General features: G+C 47.2%; 1 protein-coding gene and 2 long non-coding RNA genes across 3 annotated transcripts; 1 reads left to right on the top strand and 2 right to left on the bottom strand.

The window, feature by feature from the left end:
* Positions 1 to 35: 35 nt before the first annotated feature.
* On the top strand, positions 36 to 13,639 carry PAOX (polyamine oxidase). Its single transcript, XM_082223173.1, has 7 exons — positions 36 to 228; positions 3,691 to 4,180; positions 5,359 to 5,558; positions 7,445 to 7,700; positions 9,829 to 9,941; positions 12,249 to 12,406; positions 13,424 to 13,639. The coding sequence occupies exons 1-7, from the start codon at positions 51 to 53 to the stop codon at positions 13,565 to 13,567; spliced, it is 1,539 nt and encodes a 512-aa protein (XP_082079299.1). The 5' UTR covers positions 36 to 50; the 3' UTR covers positions 13,568 to 13,639.
* Positions 10,092 to 12,360, bottom strand: LOC309532743. The gene is made up of 2 exons (XR_014219998.1): positions 12,225 to 12,360; positions 10,092 to 10,998 (listed from the first exon to the last, which is right to left on the bottom strand). It is a non-coding gene; the product is annotated as an uncharacterized lncRNA (long non-coding RNA).
* A 3,964-nt stretch (positions 13,640 to 17,603) lies between the features above and the next one.
* Positions 17,604 to 21,874, bottom strand: LOC309532715. The gene is made up of 2 exons (XR_014219961.1): positions 21,737 to 21,874; positions 17,604 to 18,052 (listed from the first exon to the last, which is right to left on the bottom strand). It is a non-coding gene; the product is annotated as an uncharacterized lncRNA (long non-coding RNA).
* Positions 21,875 to 21,946: the final 72 nt, after the last annotated feature.

Genomic DNA, 21,946 nt, shown 5'->3' on the forward strand with positions numbered 1-21,946 from the left:
TCCTTCCCGGAAGGGAGCGAGGGAGAAGCCGCCTGGCGCCGTGGAGAGCCATGGAGCGGAGGGTCGGCCGAGCTCTTGTCCGGCCGCGGGTGCTGATCGTGGGCGCGGGGCTGGCCGGGCTGGGCGCGGCTCAGCGGCTCCTTCGCCGGGGCGGCCGGCATCTGGGCGGCGTGCGCGTCCTGGAGGCCACGGGCCGAGCCGGGGGCCGCATCCGCTCCGGGAAGCTCCGTAAGAGGCGGCTGGCCGGCGGGAATCGGGACCGGGGAGAGCGGGGCGGAGGGCGGGCGCAACCCTTCCGCGTAACGCGAGGCGCGCCGGAGCGGACTTTGCGCCCCTTTGCGCTTTTCCCGAGAGAAAACCCGATCATAGAACTGCCCAGTTGGAAGGGACCTTGAGAATCATCTGGTCCAGCCCCCTGCAGGAATATGGAGCTGGCCCATAAAAATATAAAAATGCAGGAATATGCGGCTGGCCCCTATAGGGAGGGATCGAACCTGCAGCCTTGGTGTTATCTAACCAACTGAGCTATGCTGAAACACGTGTCTCCACCCTCCTGGCTTCTTGTTGTTGTGTTTCCTCGTAGTTACTTTGGAGTGCTCCCCATCACACACACAGCCTCTAAAAAAATATTCTTTGGGGTCAGGGTGGGATTCCTACCTCCCTGAACAGCCCAGAATATTCACACATATTGGCATTCAAGAATGGAAAGGTTTACTTCTCCCATGGTTGATTTGAGGAAAGTGGCTGGAGCGGATGGGTTTCTCAGTTGCTTTTGCTCCCTTCTAGGGTTGCAACTGGTTAAATAAATCAACTAAAATATTTTCATCAGTACTGTGAATTAAGTGGGCAGCAAGGTTTTTGGTGTGTTTCCCTCCCCCTTTCAGCAGTATCCTGGATTACAGTGGTACCTCGGGTTACATATGCTTCAGGTTACATACGCTTCAAGTTACAGACTCCGCTAACCCAGAAATAGTACCTTGAGTTAAGAACTTTGCTTCAGGATGAGAACAGAAATTGTGCTCCGGTGGCGCGGCGGCAGCAGGAGGCCCCATTAGCTAAAGTGGTGCTTCAGATTAAGAACAGTTTCAGGTTAAGAACGGACCTCCGGAACGAATTAAGTATTTAACCCGAGTACCACTGTATATTCATTTAAAAATGCAATTGACTAATCGAGTGAATCAAATCATTGTGATCTAATCTGCGAAGATGTACTGAGTCACTGAGAACCCTCTTTCTTAGCCTGAGCATAGCTGCTGCTCTCATGCTTTTCTGGTTTCTTCACTTTCCTACCCACTTGTGTTCTTGCAAAACAACACCCCCCAAAAAAACAAATTAATAATCCAGCACAGCCTTCATCCTCTGCAAGTCCTCATCACCGCTGACAGAGAAGGCAAGCCATGGGGGCAAGCCATGCTTGGTCTCTGTTCTCCAGCCTCAGAAAAGTGCTTTGGAGAGCAGCAGCAGGGCTGAAATTTTCTTACACCTAACCTAAGCAATGTACAGGGACGCGGGTGGCGCTGTGGGTTAAACCACAGAGCCTAGGACTTGCCGATCAGAAGGTCGGCGGTTCAAATCCCCCGCAACAGGGTGAGCTCCCGTTGCTCAGTCCCTGCTCCTGCCAACCTAGCAGCTCGAAAACACGTCAAAGTGCAAGTAGATAAATAGGTACCGCTCCAGCGGGAAGGTAAACGGTGTTTCCGTGCGCTGCTCTGGTTCGCCAGAAGCGGCTTAGTCATGCTGGCCACATGACCCGGAAGCTGTACACCGGCTCCTTCGGCCAATAAAGCGAGATGAGTGCCGCATCCCCAGTGTCGGCCACAACTGGACCTAATGGTCAGGGCTCCCTTTACCTTTAAGCAATGTACACGTTACTGGCTTGAAATGCAGCATTTCCCCCGGCCCCCTTGCATTTCAAGTTTGGTGAGGAAGTCGGATGGAAACTGGTTTGAGGGGTAGAAAATGCACAAAACAGCAGTGTTTCTCAAGAAACTACAGGATAGCTGCGAATTGTGCATATGGCTTCAAATACAGGGGGCAAATCAGAATGTATACATAGCCCTAGTTTCAGGTGGTACTGTGTGTTACCCTATCTTCTGCCCATCTGCTCTCTTGCCTAAAAGCAAAGATCTGCTTCTTCCATTATAGTCTCCAGCAGTTTTAACTGGGGGTGGATGGATGCAGGCCACCTAGACCATGGGTAGGCAAACTAAGGCCAGGGGGCTGGATCCGTCCCAATCACCTTATAAATCTGGCCCACGGATGGTCCGGGAATCAGCATGTTTTTACATGAGTAGAATGTGTGCTTTTATTTAAAATGCAGCTCTGGGTTATTTGTGGGGCATAGGAATTCATTCATTTCGCCCCCCCCAAAAAAAAAATATAGTCTGGCCCCCCACAAGGTCTGAGGGACAGTGGACCAGCCCCCTGCTGAAAAAGTTTGCTGACCCCTGACCTAGACAAAGGATCACTCCGGTGCTGCTGAAGGGGAAGAATAGGCATGGCCAGAACTCTCCACAACAAACTGCTTCTTGTTTTGGCAACAATAGCAGTAAATCAAGCCTGCGCAGAATTCGGTGCCTCTCAGTGCAGCAGCAACAACAACAATAATTTAATTATACCCCGCCCATCTTGCTGGGTTTCCCCAGCCACTCGGGCAGCTTCCAACAAAATATTAAAATACAATAGACTATTAAACATTAAAAGCTTCCCTAAACAGGGCTGCTTTCAGATGTCTTCTAAAAGTCTGGTAGCTGTTTTTCTCTTTGACATCTGGTGGGAGGGCGTTCCATAGGGCTGGTGCCACTACTGAGAAGGCCCTCTGCCTGGTTCCCTGTAACTTGGCTTCTCGCAGTGAGGGAACCGCCAGAAGGCCCCCGGCACTGGACCTCAGTGTCTGGGCAGAACAATGGGGGTGGAGACGCTCCTTCAGGTTTTATTTTACGCATCAGTCCTCTTTTGCAGGAGAGTGCGTTGGAGAACAGCAAACTCATTCTCAACGGGGTGTGTGAGAAAGGTGGTGAGGGGTCTCTAGGTTTGCAGAAACACAGAACAAATTAGAAAACTAATAATAGTAATTTTATTATTTATACCCCTCCCATTTGGCTGGGTTTCCCCAGCCACACTGGCCGGATTAAAGCATATACAGTGGTACCTTGGTTCTTGAACTCAATCCGTTCTGGAAGTCCATTTGACTTCCAACACATTCAAAAACCAAGGCTGGTTGGTCCCGGAAACAATGCCGACAGCCAAAACGGACGTTCAACTTTCAAAAAACGTTCACAAACTCACTTACCTTTGGGTCTGTGGTGTTCTGGAGCCGATTTGTTCGTCGACTGAGCCGTTTTGGAACCAAGGTACCACTGTATAAAACATATAAGGTGAGGACACAAAAACTGCCCAGTCAAGATGTAAGCATGTTGTGGGGAGAAGGGGAGGCACAAAAGGAGGAACAGAATGGAGCTTTTTTTGAAGAGGTCATGGCTGGCTGGAACCCTGAGCGTTTTGCCATTTGCAAATTTACAAGCACTCCTGCTGAGGGTTTTCCAAAAGTCTGAAGGCTCCAAGCATCTGAGACTGTGGTTTCCCTCCTTGCCTGATAGCTGGAATAAGCAGGCCTTAAAGGATTAGTCTCTTTGAGGCTTGATGCTGTGGAAACATTGGAAAGCTGATTCTTTCCCTCCTTCCTTCTAGGAGGTAAGGTGATTGAGATAGGTGCCCATTGGATTCACGGGCCCTCCAAGGAGAACCCTGTCTTCCAGCTGGCATCGGAGCATGGACTCCTGGATGAGGCTGCCATGTCTGAGGAAAACCAGCAGGTGGAAATCGGGGGCCACCCCTTGGGGCCTTCGGCCTGCTTCTCCAGTCGGGGCCAGTTGCTAAGTCCTGACATCCTTGACTCCATGGGGCTGCTCTTCTTCGCTCTCTTGGAAGAAGCGCGCGAGTTTGTGCATGCGGCCAAAGTGCCTGTGCCCAGCGTGGGCGAGTACCTGAAAGAGGCGATCGCTCGGAAGGTGAGAGAATGGTCAGATGATGAGGAGACCAAGCGGCTGAAGCTGGCCGTCCTCAACTTATTCTTCAAGCTGGAATGCTGTGTGAGTGGGACTCACAGCTTGGACCTGGTGGCTTTGGGGCCCTTCGGGGAGTATACCATGCTTCCTGGCTTGGACTGCACGTTTCCCAAGTGAGTGGTTGCCCGCTTAAAGGTAAAGGGACCCCTGACCATTAGGTCGAGTCGTGACCGACTCTGGGGTTGCGGCGCTCATCTCGCTTTATTGGCCAAGGGAGCCAGCGTACAGCTTCCGGGTCATGTGGCCAGCATGACTAAGTCGCTTCTAGCGAACCAGAGCAGCGCACGGAAACGCCGTTTACCTTCCCGCTGGAGCGGTACCTATTTATCTACTTTATCTGTCCCAGCTCCTGCCAACCTAGCAGTTCGAAAGCACACCACTGCAAGTAGATAAATAGGTACCGCTCCAGCAGGAAGGTAAACAGCATTTCCGTGCGCTCTGGCACTCGTCACGGTGTCCCGTTGCTCCAGAAGCGGTTTAGCCATGCTGGCCACATGGCCTGGAAAACCGTCTGTGGACAAACGCCGGCTCCCTCAGTCTGAAAGCGAAATGAGCGCCGCAACCCCATAGTCACCTGTGACAGGACTTAACCATCCAGGGGTCCTTTACCTTTACCTTTACTTTGCACATATAAGTTTACGGAGGACATGTTTTTTCCTGGGGGGAAAGTTTGTTTGTTTGTTCATTGCAGGCCCAGTTGCACTGCCATGCCCGCCAGTAGTGGCTAAATGTAAGGTGTGATAAATAAACTCAAGCAGACAATGGTCTGGATTAGAAAGGGCCACAACTTTATTGAGTACAGATATAGGTGAATATTTGGCTCAGGCCCCCACAGAATAAATAAAAGTAATTTTTTTTTTTTTAAGGTAAGGAAACTCAGTCCCCCCCCCCCCAGTTCCTGCTAAAAAGAACAACAACCCTGATTTTATTTCCCTTTCCCTCACTTGTTCTGGACCTTATCTCACTTCCCACTGTGAGCAAACTACCCCTATGTGGGGGAGGTAAAGGAATTTCCTTGACATCTGATGGGGGGGCATTCCACAGGGCGGGCACCACTACTGAGAAGGCCCTGTGCCTGGTTCCCTGTAACCTCACTTCTCACAGGGAGGGAACCACCAGAAGGCCCTCGGAGCTGGATCTCAGTGTCCGGGCTGAACGATGGGGGTGGAGACGCTCCTTCAGGTATACTGGGCCGAGGCCATTTAGGGCTTTAAAAGTCAGCACCAAGACTTGTGCTCGGAAACGTGTCCAAGACCAGGCTACCTCATTTTGTCTTGCTTCTCCCCCTTAGTGGTTACAAGGGCCTCATAGACTGCCTGATGGCATCTCTGCCCAAAGGGACTGTGCAGTTTGACAAGCCGGTCAAGACAGTTCACTGGAATAGTTCCTGCTTGGAAGAGGCTCCCGCAGGCCGAACCTTCGGAGTCCAGGTGGAATGTGAAGATGGCGAGAAGTTCTTCGCAGACCATGTCATCGTCACCGTGCCTCTAGGTGAAATTTCGTTGGCTTTCTGATTCTCCCCTCCAGCTGCTGTGCCTTCGATCTCTGAGAGCACACGCTGTAATCAGGGTTGGCATTCATCGCATCTTTCTGGGTATGAAGTGAGCTTCAAAGACATTTGGGCTGAGGAGAGGATCATCTGAGAGGTGCTGGACAAGGGAGTCTCTCGCCAAACACTGAGCAGAGCTTCTTCAGTTCTGAATGTGAGACAGCCTTTGAAATTTGTTTTTCTCTCCAGAACTCTTAGCTCTGATTCCAACCATCGGTTTAGCAGCAGGGAGTCTCATGTGGAGGAACCCTCGTCCCATTTCTGCATGCAAGGATCTGAACAGCAGTAAATGGATCTAACAAATGATTGTTTGACTTTAACTGCTTGTCCTTCCTCTCAACCCCACACTCTTGCCGCCAGGTCAGTTTAGGAAATCTTCCCAGGCTCCCATCTTCAAAGCCTCTCCCCTTGCCATGCCCTTGCAAGCCTGGCACACACAAAAACACACCCGTGAAATTTTGCCCCTGGATGAAATGAGCTTTGCAAGTCTTCTTGATTGCTTGGATGGGGGGGGGTGCACTTGTGGGTAGAGAGAACAATAATTTTATTATTTGTCCCCTGTCCATCTGACTGGGTTGCCCCAGCCACTCTGGGCAGCTTCCAACATATATAAAAACATAATAAAACATTACACGTTAAAAAGCTTCCCTATACAGGGCTGCCTTCAGATGTCTTCTAAAAGTCAGATAGCTGTTTATTTCCTTGACATCTGATGGGAGGGCGTTCCACAGGGAGGGCGCCACTACCAAGAAGGCCTTCTGCCTGGTTCCCTGTAACCTCACTTCTCGGAGTGAGGGAACAGTCAGAAGGCCCTCGGTGCTGGACCTCAGTGTCCGGGCTGAATGATGGGGGTGGAGACGTGCCTTCAGGTATAGTGGACCGAGGCCATTTAGGGCTTTAAAGGTCAGCACCAACAATGCTGTGGGTTAAACTACAGAGCCTAGGACTTGCCGATCAGAAGGTCGGTGGTTCGAATCCCCACGACGGGGTGAGCTCCCATTGCTCAGTCCCTGCTCTTGCCAACCTAGCAGGTTGAAAGCGCGTCAAAGTACAAGTAGATAAATAGGTACTGCTCTGGCGGGAAGGTAAACAGCGTTTCCGTGTGCTGCTCTGGTTTGCCAGAAGCGGCTTAGTCATGCTGACCACATGACCCGGAATCTGTACGCCGGCTCCCTCGGCCAATAAAACGAGATGAGCGCCGCAACCCCAGAGTCGGTCATGACTGGACCTAATGGTCAGGGGTCCCTTTACCTTTACGAACACTTTGAGCTGTGCTCGGAAACGTACTGGGAGCCGATGTAGGTCTTTCAGGACTGTTGTTTTATGGTCCCGGCGGCCACTCCCAGTCACCAGTCCAGCTGCCACATTCTGGATTAGTTGTAGTTTCCGAGTCACCTTCAAAGGTAGGCGCACGTAGAGCGCATTGCAGTAGTCCAAGCGGGAGATAACCAGGTCATGTACCTACTGAGTGAAGGTAGAATTCGCACCAGCTTCTCTGCCCAGTTTTACCTCAGGCATATTTGTTCCCCAGAAGGTTGCCAGAAGGGAATGAGTCTGTTGGGCGGATAAGGTTCCCTGCCCTTGATCTTGTGGCATTCTTGCTTATGGCTTCACAGGGAGACCCACCCCTCTAAGTCATGGCTTGTTTTCCAGCAGCAGGAACTTGGTCAGTAACAAATCCAGAACACTTCTGTAAATCCTATGGGGAGATGATTCCCCCCCCCCCCCCCCGGTGCTTACTAAAGCGTTTGTACAGTCTGGTCCTGGGCACATTCCCCCAAAGTCTGTTCTTTTACTAATCTCTGTCATGTCTTCTCCTTCTCCCTAGGTTTCCTCAAAGAACACGGAGAAACCTTTTTTAACCCGCCGCTTCCGTCCTGGAAAACGGCTGCAATCAGAAAGCTGGGCTTTGGGACAAACAACAAAATCTTTGCGGAATTTGAGCAGCCGTTCTGGGAGCCAGATTGTCAGATGGTTGAGGTGGTGTGGGATGGAGAATCGCCCCTGGCTGAGCCACCCGTCGACTTGGAGGCTATTTGGTACCAGAAGATTGCTGGCTTTGTTGTTCTCCATCCGGCAGAGAGGTACATGGGAAAGACAGGCTGGAATGGGTTGCAGGGCAGGCCATTCCAGGATAGCTGCCGTTTCAACAAGTCATTTGAAGAAGTGTGCATGCACACGAAAGCTCATACCAATAACAAACTTAGTTGGTCTCTAAGGTGCTACTGGAAGGATTTATTGTTGTTGTTGTTTTGTTTTGTTTTGTTTTGTTTTGTTTTGTTTGAACACAGGAAGCTTATCACATGCAGATCAGGCAAACAAGTTGGGTCTTTGCATTAAACCAGGGTGGATTTGATTTAAATCAATTTGATTTAAATCACCATTTAAATCACTAGTCAGTAAGACTTAATTTAAATTTTTTTTTTTTTTTTTACAGAAAGACTCATTCTTGCTGGTATAATCTTAATATTTACAACCAGAGGGAGGTTTCATTTTTGGAATAATAAATTTTCAGAGTAGTTTTTACAGTTACATCAGAAATTACTGATTTGGTTATACTATTAGAAATACATAGACAGATAATTATGACATTATTGTGAGGTTTAATAAGTTAACTGTTTATATTTGGACAACTTTTGTGCTGTACTTTATTGGAAGGAGAAAAATAATCATTTCCTGAATAACAATTTAAACAATTTATTTAACTCAAGCAATAACATTATTGCATATGTATCCATGTTTGTTAAGGTTGTGGTTAAACTTTTTTTAAAAAAAAATAAAATAAAAACTTAGACTGAGTTTTAGGACACATGAAAAACTTAAAACAAATCCTTATTTCCTGCTGAAAAGCCTTTGGACTATAATGTAACTTAAATAGAAAACTATCTTTAGAAAGATTTTTCCTCCAAAAGCATTTTATTTTAAAAATCTGATTTAAATTTTTAAAAATTGTTTTAAATTAAAAAAAAATCTGATTTTTCAAAAAAAAAAAAGTTAAATCCACCCTGCATTAAATTGATGTGGGGTTATCAGCAGACTTTTGTGCAGCATTTCTATGGCGGCTGAGATATGCAAACAAAAATATAGAAAGTAAGTATCTAAAAAAAGCGATGCAGATGTCTTTGGCAGGACTCAGGAGAGCTAGACCCTCCCTGGACCTCAGAGCTCCTGACCTCTAGCCTGGATGACTTGATTACACAAATTTGTTGGAAAAAAATCAGATATGCCAAATGAATTCTTTACACCAAAGAAGTGGTACTCGTGTATGAGGGGTTATTTCAAGAGGACAAATAGCTCAGTCGGTAGAGCATGAGACTCTTATGGGTTGTGGGTTCAAGTCTCATGTTGGATGAAAGATTCCTGCACTGCAGGGGGTTGGACTAGATGACCCTCGGGGTCTCTTCCAGCACTACACTTCTGTGATTCTAGGAGCTGTGTTAAATAGCAGTAACTAAGCAAGTGGTTTTTCTCTTACTGATTAAATAGTAGCAGTGCACCAAAACCCACTAGTGACCAGGAAAGAACCCCAATAGTGTTAAGTTGTGGGTGAACATATCAGACGACACAGTGATTCTTCAAACAGCTCTTGTTTATTCAGAGGCCAGAACAGAACTGAGCTGAAGGTCTCAGTCAGCCTGCTTATATAGAGCTCCAGTACAATGTTACTGTAACAACTTTCTAAAACTATCCGATCACTGAACGTCACTTTAGATCCTTCATTTGCATAACTATCTACAGTATCCCCCTGCTGGCCCAGGGTGGGAACTTCAGTACATAACAAATAGGAACTTCAGTCCAAAGCTACAGAAACGTCAACAAGAATAATTAAAAATTTTGTGCTTTCTATCTTGTATTTTTGTGTTGCGAACCACCATGGGATCTATGGATGAAGGGTGGTATGCAAAATTTTAAAATATATAAGAATCAACTCCATACAATTTGACAGAAAAATGGCCAGCACACCACCAATAATAAAAATTATCTGGGAAACTCTAAGCCACTTAGGCTGGGCGCTGTCCTCTTAGGTAAATTGCTCTAAATTATTGGGGAAACTGTTAGAATAGCTAAGAATAAAGTGTGTGTATGAACATACAGCATTGAAATCTACTTTCATAAATCTACCACTTCCCAAAAATGGATTTTTATGAAGTTGAAACTAATAGGACCAGCATCTGTGGACTCTAAAAAGCCTTTCTCCTTTTACCATACCAGATACGGACATATCTTATGTGGTTTCATTGCTGGGAAAGAAGCTGAATTCATGGAAACCCTCACAGACGCAGAAGTCCTTTCTGCATTAACAGAAGTATTTCGTAGAGCAACAGGTACGCATGACTTCTTAGCTGTTCGCAAGCGTCGGAACAAGGGGTGCAAAAACAATGTGTTATTCTGTTAAAACCGCTGGCCTAAGTTTTCCAAATGTCTCTTAATTTTGTATAATAAAATAAATAATAATAATAATAATAATAATAATAATAATAATAATAATAATAATAAGTATACCCCGCCCATCTGGCTGGGTTTCCCCAGCCACCCTGGGCAGCTTCCAGCAAAATACTAAAATACAATAATTCATCAAATATTAAAAGCTTCCCTGAACAGGGCTGCCTTCAGATGTCTTCTAAAAATCAGATAGTTGTTTATTTCTTTGACATCTGATGGGAGGGTGTTCCACAGGGAGGGCGCCACTACCAAGAAGGCCCTCTGCCTGGTTCCCTGTAACTTGGCTTCTCGCAGTGACGGAACCGCCAGAAGGCCCTTGGCACTGGACCTCAGTGTCCGGACTGAACGATGGGGGTGGAGATGTTCCTTCAGGTATACTGGGCCAAGGCTGTTTAGGGCTTTAAAGGTCAGCACCAACACTTTGAACTGGGCTTGGAAACGTACTGGGGGCCAATGTAGGTCTTTCAAGACTGGTGTTATATGGTCTCGGCGGTCACTCCCCATCACCAGTCTAGCTGCCGCATTCTGGATTAGTTGTAGTTTCCGTGTCACCTTCAAAGGTAGCCCCACGTATAGCGCATTGCAGTAGTCCAAGCGGGAGATAACCAGAGCATGCACTACTCTTGGGAGACAGTCCGCAGGCAGATAGGGTCTCAGCCTGCGTACCAGATGGAGCTGGTAAACAGCTGCCCTGGATACAGAATTGACCTGCGCCTCCATGGACAGCTACGAGTCCAAAATGACTCCCAGGCTGCGCACCTGGTCCTTCAGGGGCACAGTTACCCCATTCAGGACCAGGGAGTCCCCCACACCTGCCCACCCTGTCTCCCCAAAACAGTACTTCTGTCTTGTCAGGATTCAACCTCAATCTGTTAGCCACCATCCATCCTTCAACTGCCTCCAGACACTCACACAGGACCTTCACCGCCTTCACTGGTTCTGATTTAAAAGAGAAATAGAGTGTCAAGAAGGTGCCCAATAGATTTTCCTAACCTATCTTCTCTGAAAACTAGGTATTTATGGCCAAGATATTCTCTACTTTTGAGAATGCAGGCTGAAAGGTTTAGGAGTTTGAGGTGAAAAAGTGACTGACAAGATGATCTGCTCTATGTTATCCTGAGATGGGTGGTCCTCAGTTGTACTGGGGGGATGGGTGCAGCTTCATTGATACTCCCTAAACCAGGCTCAGGTGGTTTTTAATTGCAGAACTGAGGGGCTCAACAGCCAATCACAACCCATGCTTTATGCCTGGAAACGCTTTGGCTGTTGCTGAGGCTCATGGGAGTTGGAGTCCAACAACATTTGGAGGGCCCCTCAGGTTCCCTTGCCCCTGCTATACATAATTCCTAGGTCCCTGTTTTTCTTTGAATTGTCAAATCTCAGTTAAACCTGATGAAGCTGAAGTAGTCTGTTCTCACTGGAAGAACCGCTTTAGTTCAGGTTTGGTGCTGCTTTAGATAAGGTAAAGGTGCTGCTTTAGAAAAGGTAAAGGACCCCTGACAGTTAAGTCCAGTCACAAACAACTCTGGAGTTGCGTCGCTCATCTCACTTTACTGGCCAAGGGAGCTGGTGTTTGTCCGCAGTTTCCGGGCCATGTGGCCAGCAGGACTAAGCCGCTTCTGCCAGAGCAGCACACGGAAATGCCGTTTACCTTCCCGCCAGGGTGGTACCTATTTATCTACTTACACATTGACGTGCTTTCGAACTACTAGGTTGGCAGGAGCTGGGACCCAACAACGGGAGCTCACCCCGTCATGGGGATTCAAACCACCGACCTTCCGATCGGCAAGCCCAAGGCTCAGTGGTTTAGACCACAGCACCAACCGCATCCCTTGCTGCTTATCTAGCCATGTCCCAGTGTCCTGGGTAAATTGGCTGAAGTGGCTTGCTTAACACAGCCGTCTCGTGATGTTAAAGGTACAGTGGTACCTCGGGTTAAGAACTTAATTTGTTCTGGAGGTCTGTTCTTAACCTGAAACTGTTCTTAACCTGAAGCACCTCTTTAGCTAATGGGGCCTCCTGCTGCCGCTGCACCGCCGGAGCCCAATTTCTGTTCTCTTCCTGAAGCAAAGTTCTTAATTTCTGGGTTAGCGGAGTCTTTAACCTGAAGTGTATGTAACCACTGTACTTCATTTGAAATCGGGGCTAGCAGGCAAGATACTCACCCGCTCTCTGTGCACTTGGGTCAGGAAATCCACAACTTGCTCCTCCGAGGAACATCCTGTGCTCAAAATGGTACAGCGAGCCTTACACCAAAGGATCCTACAGTTACGTGGCTGTTGACAGCTCCGGAGATGACATAGATGACCTCGCTCAGCCCCTTCCCAAAGACACATCTGATTCCAAGGTAACCCATTCTGGATTCCTGGCTGTATTGGAGCTTGTCTCTCAGCATCTATCGGAACATCCACAAGCCACAACACCAGTGGCGTAGCGTGGGGGGTGCAGGGGGGGCCAGCTGCACCGGCGCAACATCTGGGGGGGGGGCGCGCTCGCACTCTCAGCTCTCTGCCCCTACCTGGCTCACTCACTCTCTCTCACTACAGTGCTGGCTGTGCGAATCCGAGCCGAGCCGCCGGGTCGCCGCCCACTGTGGAGGGGGGGTGGGTGCCAGGCGTGCGGTGCGGAGAGAGAGCGAGGGACTATCTGGGGGAGGGACAGTGCAGCGGCCGACCAGCGCAGCGCTGAGCGCGGGAGAGAACCACACCAGACCAGACCAGGCAGCAGCAAGAAGAAGCTGGCAGCGGCGGCAGGTTAGGGGTTAGGGGGCGCAAATTACTTGCCTTGCCCCAGGTGCTGACAACCCACGCTACGCCACTGCACAACACACACCCTGTGTTTGTTTGTTTGTTATTGAATTTATATAACGCCTTATCAGAACGCCCACAAGCCCCAACGCACACCCTGTGTTTGTTTGTTTGTTTGTTGAATTTATCTACTGCCCTATACCCAGGGGGGTCTTAGGGTGGTTCACAAAATAAAATCAAGACATAAAACCACAAAATACATAATAAAAGCAACAACCCAATTGCCCCCCGGCCAAAAAAACACACACCACATTTTAAAAGGGCATAGGATGTCAATCAGATCAACCAAAGGAACATTTTGCCTGGTGCCTAAAGGTGTATAATGAAGGCGCCAGGCAGACTTCCCTGGGGAGAGCATTCCACAGGCAGGGAGCCACTGCAGAGAAGGCCCTGTTCTCGTGTTGCCACCCTCTGGACTTCTCCAGGAGGAGGCATATGAAGGACGTTGCATTAACAGAGACATTGTTTGATTTTCCATGCCTCTCGACTTTCCTGCTTCCCACTAACGAGTTTTCGCCCAAACAGGGCTAAACTAATACTGCTATTTCTTGTTGCAGCCGCCACAGGTTCTGTTTGCGGGAGAAGCTACACATCGCACGTTCTATTCGACTACTCATGGTGCCTTGTTGTCAGGCTGGAGAGAAGCGGATCGTCTCCTTGACATCTACAATATGTCCGAATCGCCACATGCTGCATTGTAAGCCAAAAGCTGAGATAGCAGTGGTTTCTTATCCTGCTCCCAAGTAATCATTAAAAATGGTATGTCAGTATAACTACCGCCCCAGGCACCCAGTTTTTTTAATCGAGATAAAAATGCCTTGGGGGAATAATTTTTCTCGAGTTGATCACTGGAATGACAGTTGCAAAACGACATAGTTTCCACTGTGTGTAACAAATAACATCCAGTGTTAATGATTAGCCAACTCCCTGTTTTCTGGTCCTGGAATATAATTTCTTACCCTGAAAGCACTGAGCTGAATCTTTGCATTTGTTTTCTCATACTGAGGCAGTGTAGTACTTCGTTAAATTTGGTCGGTCTTCACACGAAAACATCAAAGAGCCACTCATCTAGATAGATAGATAGATTCTTTATTGTCATTACACAAGTGCAACATTGCACAAAGTGCAACGAAATTGGATGCCATCCCTTAAAACAACAAAAGCAAGACAACAACAACAACAACCAAACAAACCACATTCCAGCCACACCCACACCACACCCATCAAACTCCCAGGTCACACTAACGAGTTACAGCATTCAAAAGGGCCACAGCTCTTGGATAGAAACTGTTTTTCAGTCTATTTGTCTTTGACTTGATGTTTCTATATCTTCTGCCAGAAGGCAGTAGTGCAAACAGACAGTGTCCCGGGTGAGATGAATCCTGCAGGATGTTATTTGCTTTCCTAAGACAACGGGAACCGTACAGTTCTTCCAAAGATGGGAGAGGATGACCAATAATCCTTTGGGCTGTGGTTATGACCTTCTGGAGCACCTTCCTCTCCCTAGCTGTACAACTGGAGAACCAAGCACAAATACAGTATGTAAGAATGCTCTCTATGGAGCCTCGGTAGAAGGACACCAGCAGTCTCTCACTCAGATTGTTCTTCTTTAAAAGTCTGAGGAAATAAATTCTCTGCTGGGCCTTCTTCACCAGAGCAGTGGTATGTGTGCTCCAAGTCATGCCCTGATCGATAGCTACTCCCAAAAACCTGAATTCCGCCACCCTCTCCACCCGTTCCCCGTTGATATACAAGGGCTGAATGTCCGCCTTTTTTTTCCTGTAATCCACCACCAATTCCTTGGTCTTAGCCGTATTAAGAGCCAGATTGTTCTCTCCACACCAAACACAGAGCCGCTCCACCTCGTCCCGATAGGCGGACTCATCCCCTCCTGAAATGAGCCCTACCACTGTAGTGTCATCAGCAAACTTGATGATTTTGTTGCTGGAATAGATGGCTGTACAGTCATACGTATAGATAGTGTAGAGCAGGGGACTCAACACACAACCCTGTGGTGAGCCGGTGTTAAGGCTAAGGGCTGTGGACATGTGTGACCCTACTCTAACCCTCTGGGAACGTTCTGACAAAAAATCCAAAACCCAGAGACAGGTGGAGTTGGAGAGTCCAATCGCCTCTAGCTTGGACACCAGTCTATGGGGGAGGATAGTGTTAAAAGCAGAGCTAAAATCCACAAACAGCAGCCTCACATAACTCCCCGGCTGCTCCAGATGGGACAGAGCAGCATGGAGAGTGGTATTGAAACAGGTGCCGTAGAATAGCTTAAACAAATCTTACCACATTTCCAGTGTGCTGTGTATTTTAGTATATTCACCCAGAGCGCCACCCGCGTCCCCTCTGTGGGGCATAAGAATTCGTCAATCCCCCCCCCCCATAAATATAGTCCGGCTGCCCACAAGGAACAGTGGTCTGAGGAACAGTGGACTGGCCCCCTGCTGAAAAGGTTTGCTGACCCCTGCTGTAGGGAGCTGGGAACCATGCATATTTAGGAGAGCAAGACACTGTGTTCAATAGTCCTTGACAAATTGCAGGGGAAGGAACAGTATTTTGACAAGTGATGCAAGTGATGCTTGGGTCCCACAAATATAGAAGGCAAAGGACGTGGAAGGAGAAAAAGATTCCTTGTCTTTTCAAAGTAGGGAAATTTTTGCTTCCCACTGTGTTAAACCTGCAGTTGATAGAAAATGCAGAGAAGAAGACAAGCTCTGGGGAAGTATGAGTTGTTATGAGGAAACAAGTTCGGAAGATTAAGGATTAGAGAAGTCTTGCGTTTTTGAGCAAATGTGGATTGAATTAGAGCTATAATCATTTAGCATGACATTAAACTGTTAGAAACTACAAGCAAACAAAAGGTAGTCTCACACTGATGTTTTGATGAGGCTTGAAAAGTTCCTTAGCAGGTTTTATTTTTAATTAAACATGAACAAGATTGTGTGCTCTACAAGTTAACTTTTGGAAGAGGCTGGTACCCAGCATGATGAGGTTTCATAACCAATAACTTCAACTCATTATTGATCCTCCTCAGTGGCAGTGAAGGCGACAAAGACATTCTTTGCTGCCTCCATTGCATCCTCAATGTGCATCCAACAGAGTTTTCCAAGGGAGCACAGGGACTTTTATGGTGGTAGGACTGACAATGGCTTGCTGAGCATGCATTCTGCTGATGTAGGTCAATGCAGGGTTTGATGGTGGTCCGACACAGTCTCATATTACTGAGCTCATGCTACTGTGCTTTGTCTTCATAGCAATAATTGCTGAAAAACCCTTATTGCAAAGATGTGTGCCATCAAATGGCAGCAGCAGAGATACTGCTTCACCAATAGGCTCAGGATACTCAATGATAACTGAGTAATTTTGGTCACATGAAGCCAAAATTCCTCCAAATATTAATATTTGAAGGTCCTATCTATCACGTGTCAATTCAATGAGTTGCATCTGTACAAATACAGCTTTGTGACATCAGAGCAATGTCACTCAAACTTCTCCTTTTTTTCCTGCAGGAAAGTAATGGGGAAATTTTGACTAAGCAAATTTCAAATCACCTTTGGCTTAACAATTAACTAAGCCTGATGGCAGATTTGGTGACAGCTCATCATAAGGTCCTCGTACATGGGGTTGTTTTGATTGACTACTATAGCTTGCCTCTGATACGTACAGCAGTGGCTGCTTTTGCTGCTGCACATCAGAAGTGAGCAGTTGTGGTCAAAACAACTGTTCCTGGATCTGCTGTCTGCCGTCAGAAAGAGTTTCCCAAGACTTGAGCCTTTCCGACACTCAGTTACTGGTGTCAATAAAACAACAGGTTTGAAGACGTATTCGTCATACCAGTTAAGGATTCCGGAAGTCCGTTCTTAAACCAAGTTTCTTAAACCAAAACTGTTCTTAAACCGAGGCGCGCTTTCCCTATTGAGGCCTCCCGCCGCCGGTGCCCTTCCATTGTTCAGATTCCGTTCTTAGACTGAGGTAAATTTCTCAAACCAAGACACTATTTCCAGTTTTGCAGAGTTTGTAGACCAAATTGTTCTTAAACCGGACTGTTCTTAAACCGAGGTAGCTCTGTAATGATTTTGGGTCGGCTTATAAAGCCTGTGATCCACTTGCACGTGCTTTGTGACCCACAGGAAACACTAGCCTGAGCAATGGATCCAAACTACAAGAAAGAAGATTCCACCTAAACATTAGGAAGAACTTCCTGACAGTAAGAGCTGTTCGACAGTGGAATTTACTGCCAAGGAGTGTGGTGGAGTCTCCTACTTTGGAGGTCTTTAAGCAGAGGCTTGACAACCATATGTCAGGAGTGCTCTGATGGTGTTTCCTGCTTGGCAGGGGGTTGGACTCGATGGCCCTTGTGGTCTCTTCCAACTCTATGATTCTATGATTCTATGACTCACAGATAAAGCGCTTGCCCGTGTGTTGTGTACATGCTCCATCAAACATCAGCACACTTAGCGTATGGGGCAGTTACCTCTACCTTCATCCAAGCATCTTATGCATGACCAAGCATGTTACCTGTGACTTTTGTTGTTTTTGTTTTGCCCCTAATAGAGCGGTTCTTGGGATTACAGCACAGAACTAGCCAGGCTAGAATCAGGATGTTGCCCAAAGCTTAACAGCAGTTTACACAGGAAGCGGAGGGAACATTCTTAGAATTACACCAGGTGGCAACAAGGCAACTCAAAAGGACAACCGAGTTTCCCGCACAAAGAATGTCCAAAAAGATTTCTTTCCCCACCCCAGACCTTTAATCACAGATCTCGCAGGCGCTTTCCCTCAAGGTGGGTGCCGCTGCTCCGTTGAGAGGCTGGGCCAAGACCTGTCCATTGTGCCGGCACGTGTTGGCAGAAGGCACAGAGAGCTGCTAGTACCAGTTGGTGCAGGAGATGAGATAGCGGACGTCATCCAGTAGGTCTAGGAGCCAGCCTGTGCGCTGGCTGGGGCCCCGTTCTCGCTCTCCACTGGAGGAAGGTGGTGGCAGTGGTGTCGGGATGTGAACGGCATGTTCCTCGACAGACACCTTTGCAACCTCCACAGCTGGAATCTCCACAGCTGGAATCTCCACAGCTGGAATCTCCACAGCTGGAACCTCTACATCTGGAACGTCCGCAGCTGCAACGTCCGCAGCTGCCTCTTCCTGGGGTCCCCCCGACGGTGCCTCTTCACTGCTCATTCTGAGGTTGGGGGCAGAAAGAAACCTTGGGGTTAACATTTTATCACATGTGGTGGGAATGTAAAAAGGTGAAAAGCTTCTGGGAGATGATATATAATGAGATGAAAAAAATGTTGAAATATACATTTATAAAGAAACCAGAAGCATTTTTACTGGGCATTGTAGGAGATGATATAAACAGAAAGGATTGTAAGCTCTTTTTATATGCAACAACGGCAGCAAGAATATTATTGGCCCAAAAATGGAAACAACAACAACAGCAACAACAACAATAATAATAATAATAATAAATTTTATTTATATCCCGCCCTCCCCAGCCAAAGCTGGGCTCAGGGCGGCTAACAACAATCAAAATAGTCCAACATTCTAAAACATTCATTATAAAATTAATTAAATCAAATTAAAATCAGATTAATGGCAACCATCAAGCAAATTTTTTGCAGATTGCCAGAGGAGGGGGTCAGGCTGCGCCCTGACCAAAGGCCTGGTGGAACAGCTCTGTCTTGCAGGCCCTGCGGAAGGATGTCAGGTCCTGCAGGGCCCTAGTCTCTTGTGACAGAGCGTTCCACCAGATTGGAGCCGCGGCCGAGAAAGCCCTGGCTCTAGTTGAGGCCAACCTAACCTCTCTGTGGCCTGGGATCTTTAGGATGTTTTTATTTGCAGACCGTAAATTTCTCTGTGGGACATACCAGGAGAGGCGGTCCCGTAGGTACGAGGGTCCTAGGCCGTATAGGGCTTTAAAGGTTAAAACCAGCACCTTAAACCTGATCCTGTACTCCACCGGGAGCCAGTGCAGCTGGTATAGTACCGGATGGATATGATCTCACAGCGAAGACCCCATAAGGAGTCTCACCGCGGCATTCTGCACCCGCTGGAGTTTCTGGGTCAGTCTCAAGGGCAGCCCCACGTAGAGCAAGTTACAATAATCCAGTCTGGAGGTGACCGTCACGTGAATTACAGTGGCTAGGTCAGGGCGAGAGAGATAAGGAGCCAACAAGAAGAATTACCGACAAAAGAAGAATGGAGGATGAAACTAATGGACTATGCAGAACTGGATAAACTAACAGGAAGGGTTCGAAATCGGCAGGACCAGAAATTCACAGAAGACTGGAGTAGATTTACGGATTATTTGAAAAGTATTTGTGAAGATCAGGCGCCATTTGTAGGTTTGCAAGAAGTTTTGTGAGGAGTATTATTGGAATTATTGCAAAAATGGATAAGGGGGAGGATGATTAGTTAAGACATTTAAAGGCAATATAAATTTAAGAAATGCATAAGAAGTGGTTAAAACGGTGGATCATCAGAGGTGCTGAGGGAAGTCCAAAAAGATTGTATAAGTGATAAAGATTTGTGGTACGTATTATAATTTATATGTTAATATTAATAAAAATTATTATTAAAAAAAACACCTTGGGGTTAGGCACAGCATTTCAAAATATCCATTTAAACAACCTTAAATCAATGACTTCTTCTCTTTCCGTGGTTCATTTTGCATACCATACATCCCTGCATATTGTACATGAACTAAACCATTTGGCGATCCATTGTTACGTCCATCAAAATTCTTTTATACTGTTGAATTTATCCTAATGCTACCAGTGTTTTTAAATAAACACAATTTTCACCCATATAATCAGTGAACATTTTCCAGTCTTCCTTAAACGTATATTCTTCTTGTTCTTAAGAGCGGTAGTCATGTAATCTGGGGAACCGGGTTCGCGTCCCCGCTCCTCCACATGCAGCTGCTGGGTGACCTTGGGCCAGTCACGCTTCTTTGAAGTCTCTCAGCCCCACTCACCTCACAGAGTGTTTGTTGTGGGGGAGGAAGGGAAAGGAGAATGTTAGCCGCTTTGAGACTCCTTAAAGGGAGTGAAAGGCGGGATATCAAATCCAAATCCAAACTCTTATTCTATAAGTCAAATCTGCAAGCTGCGCGTATTCCATCAATTTAAGTTGCCATTCTTCTTTGGTTGGCTCGCTCGTTTTCCATTTTGGGGCTAACAAAACACGGGCTGCAATAGCAGCATAAATAAATCATCTTTTTTGGCACCTGGGAATTTCCCTCTGAATTATATCCCCAACAAAAAAGACTCTGTTTTTTTGGAAAGTTAACTTTTAAACATTTTTTTCAATTCATTATATATCATTTCCCAATACTCTCTTACCCTTCTATAAGTCCACCAGCGTTCAAAATTAGCCAGGCACGTTTTACGACTGGGAATTGTCAGGAGGCGAGCACTTTGAGGAATCTTGTCGCCCTGTAGGGTGACTGAGACTCAATAATAAAATTACCGCCAATGGTGCCGAGGGAACAGGAGGAGAAATGTCACCCAGAATAGGTTCGCTGACTCTCCCCCGCCACTGTGCAAGTCACCTTTATATAAAGTGGCGCTTAGACTTTCTGTTTTTGCTCCTGTAACCTTGGTTCCAGCAGCCAGGTGACAAATAGCTTAATTTCTATCCTGGTTTCTAACACTGCCTGCATCCATCTCTATACTGAGACCCCCCGGGGTATTCAATAAATAATAATAATGTACTTAGGAATGGAAGCTAAGAGTTTTTAACTCATTTAAGTGCCAACATGCCAGCATGAGACAGGATAATAACACTAAGGTACCCTCAAAGGTTGTCATTCAGTACTCTCTCATCTACAGTCTCAATGGCTGTGCTGCAACAGGTGCCCTAAACCAGTGTTCCCCAACCTTGGGCCTCCAGCTGTTTTTGGACTACAACTCCCATCATCCCTCGCTAGCAAGACCAGTGGTCAAGGATGATGGGAATTGTAGTCCAAAAACAGCTGGAGGCCCAAGGTTGGGGAACACTGCCCTAAACCACCCAACCTCATTTCTAACCCGAAATATAGAGTGGACAACACTGCAGACCCGTTGTTCTGCAAAAGTATGGACTGCACTTGCGTTTTCATTGACGGGGCAATGTTGTATACAGTGGTACCTCGGGTTAAGTACTTAATTCGTTCCGGAGGTCCGTTCTTAACCTGAAACTGTTCTTAACCTGAAGCACCACTTTAGCTAATGGGGCCTCCTGCTGCTGCGCGCTGCACAATTTCTGTTCTCATCCTAAAGCAAAGTTCTTAACCTGAAGCACTATTTTTGGGTTAGCGGAGTCTGTAACCTGAAGCGTATGTAACCTGAAGCGTATGTAACCTGAGGTACCACTGTAAATGCTAAAACAGTCTTGCACACAATATTAAGGCTGGGCTGAGGAAGTTGACGAAAAACTTCAACTTTTTATTTGGGTTGAGGGGTGTGGGTCCCTTATTCTGAATAGGATTCCTCGCAAGAAAAGGGGAAAGTTGACAGCTATGGGGTGGGTGGGTGTAAAAGTCCACATACGTATATGGTAAAATCCTGGTTTTCCCTTCTGCTCCCCCAGTGTTTCCTACGGCCAGCAGTCATTCCATTAAACAGAGCAAAAGAAACAAACCACCACCACCTAATGTCAACAGAAATAACAACAACAATAAATAAAATACTGCCTGAATGCAGCGATCAGCCTACTCCGTGCAATTCTAGGGCTCAGCAAGGACCACAAGGTCTGTATCCCCACCCTCAAAAAAGTACACGGTATTTTCGAACCAAACTACGCAGAAAGGTGCGTTCACACGTTTGCGTGAAACACGTGTACGACCCTTGCGGGTCAGAACACTTAAGCCTTGCTCCCCTACCTGCCTCAGCGACGGGCCCCGCTCTTCGTTCTGCGCATGCGGCCTGGGGTGCCTTACGGGAGCCTTATGGGAGCGCCGGCGGGCACCCGTTCCCGACCGCTGACGTCACAGAGGCCCGCCCCTCTCTCGGATTGGTGGAGCGGGGGCTTTGTTCCGTTGCCGTAGAAACAAAACCGGGCCTCTCTACCGGAAGTGCGTATAGCCGCCTGA

Source organism: Podarcis vaucheri (assembly GCF_965113315.1).
Source record: "Podarcis vaucheri genome assembly, chromosome: 5".
Classification (NCBI taxonomy): Eukaryota; Metazoa; Chordata; class Lepidosauria; order Squamata; family Lacertidae; genus Podarcis; species Podarcis vaucheri.

Bases quoted from the DNA above. Each gene is read 5' to 3' on its own strand.
- PAOX (XM_082223173.1), top strand. From the start codon at position 51: ATGGAGCGGAGGGTCGGCCGAGCTCTTGTCCGGCCGCGGGTGCTGATC. The intron at 5,559-7,444 runs GTGAAATTTCGT...CCTTCTCCCTAG, and splicing joins CATCGTCACCGTGCCTCTAG to GTTTCCTCAAAGAACACGGA. The intron at 7,701-9,828 runs GTACATGGGAAA...TTACCATACCAG, and splicing joins GTTCTCCATCCGGCAGAGAG to ATACGGACATATCTTATGTG.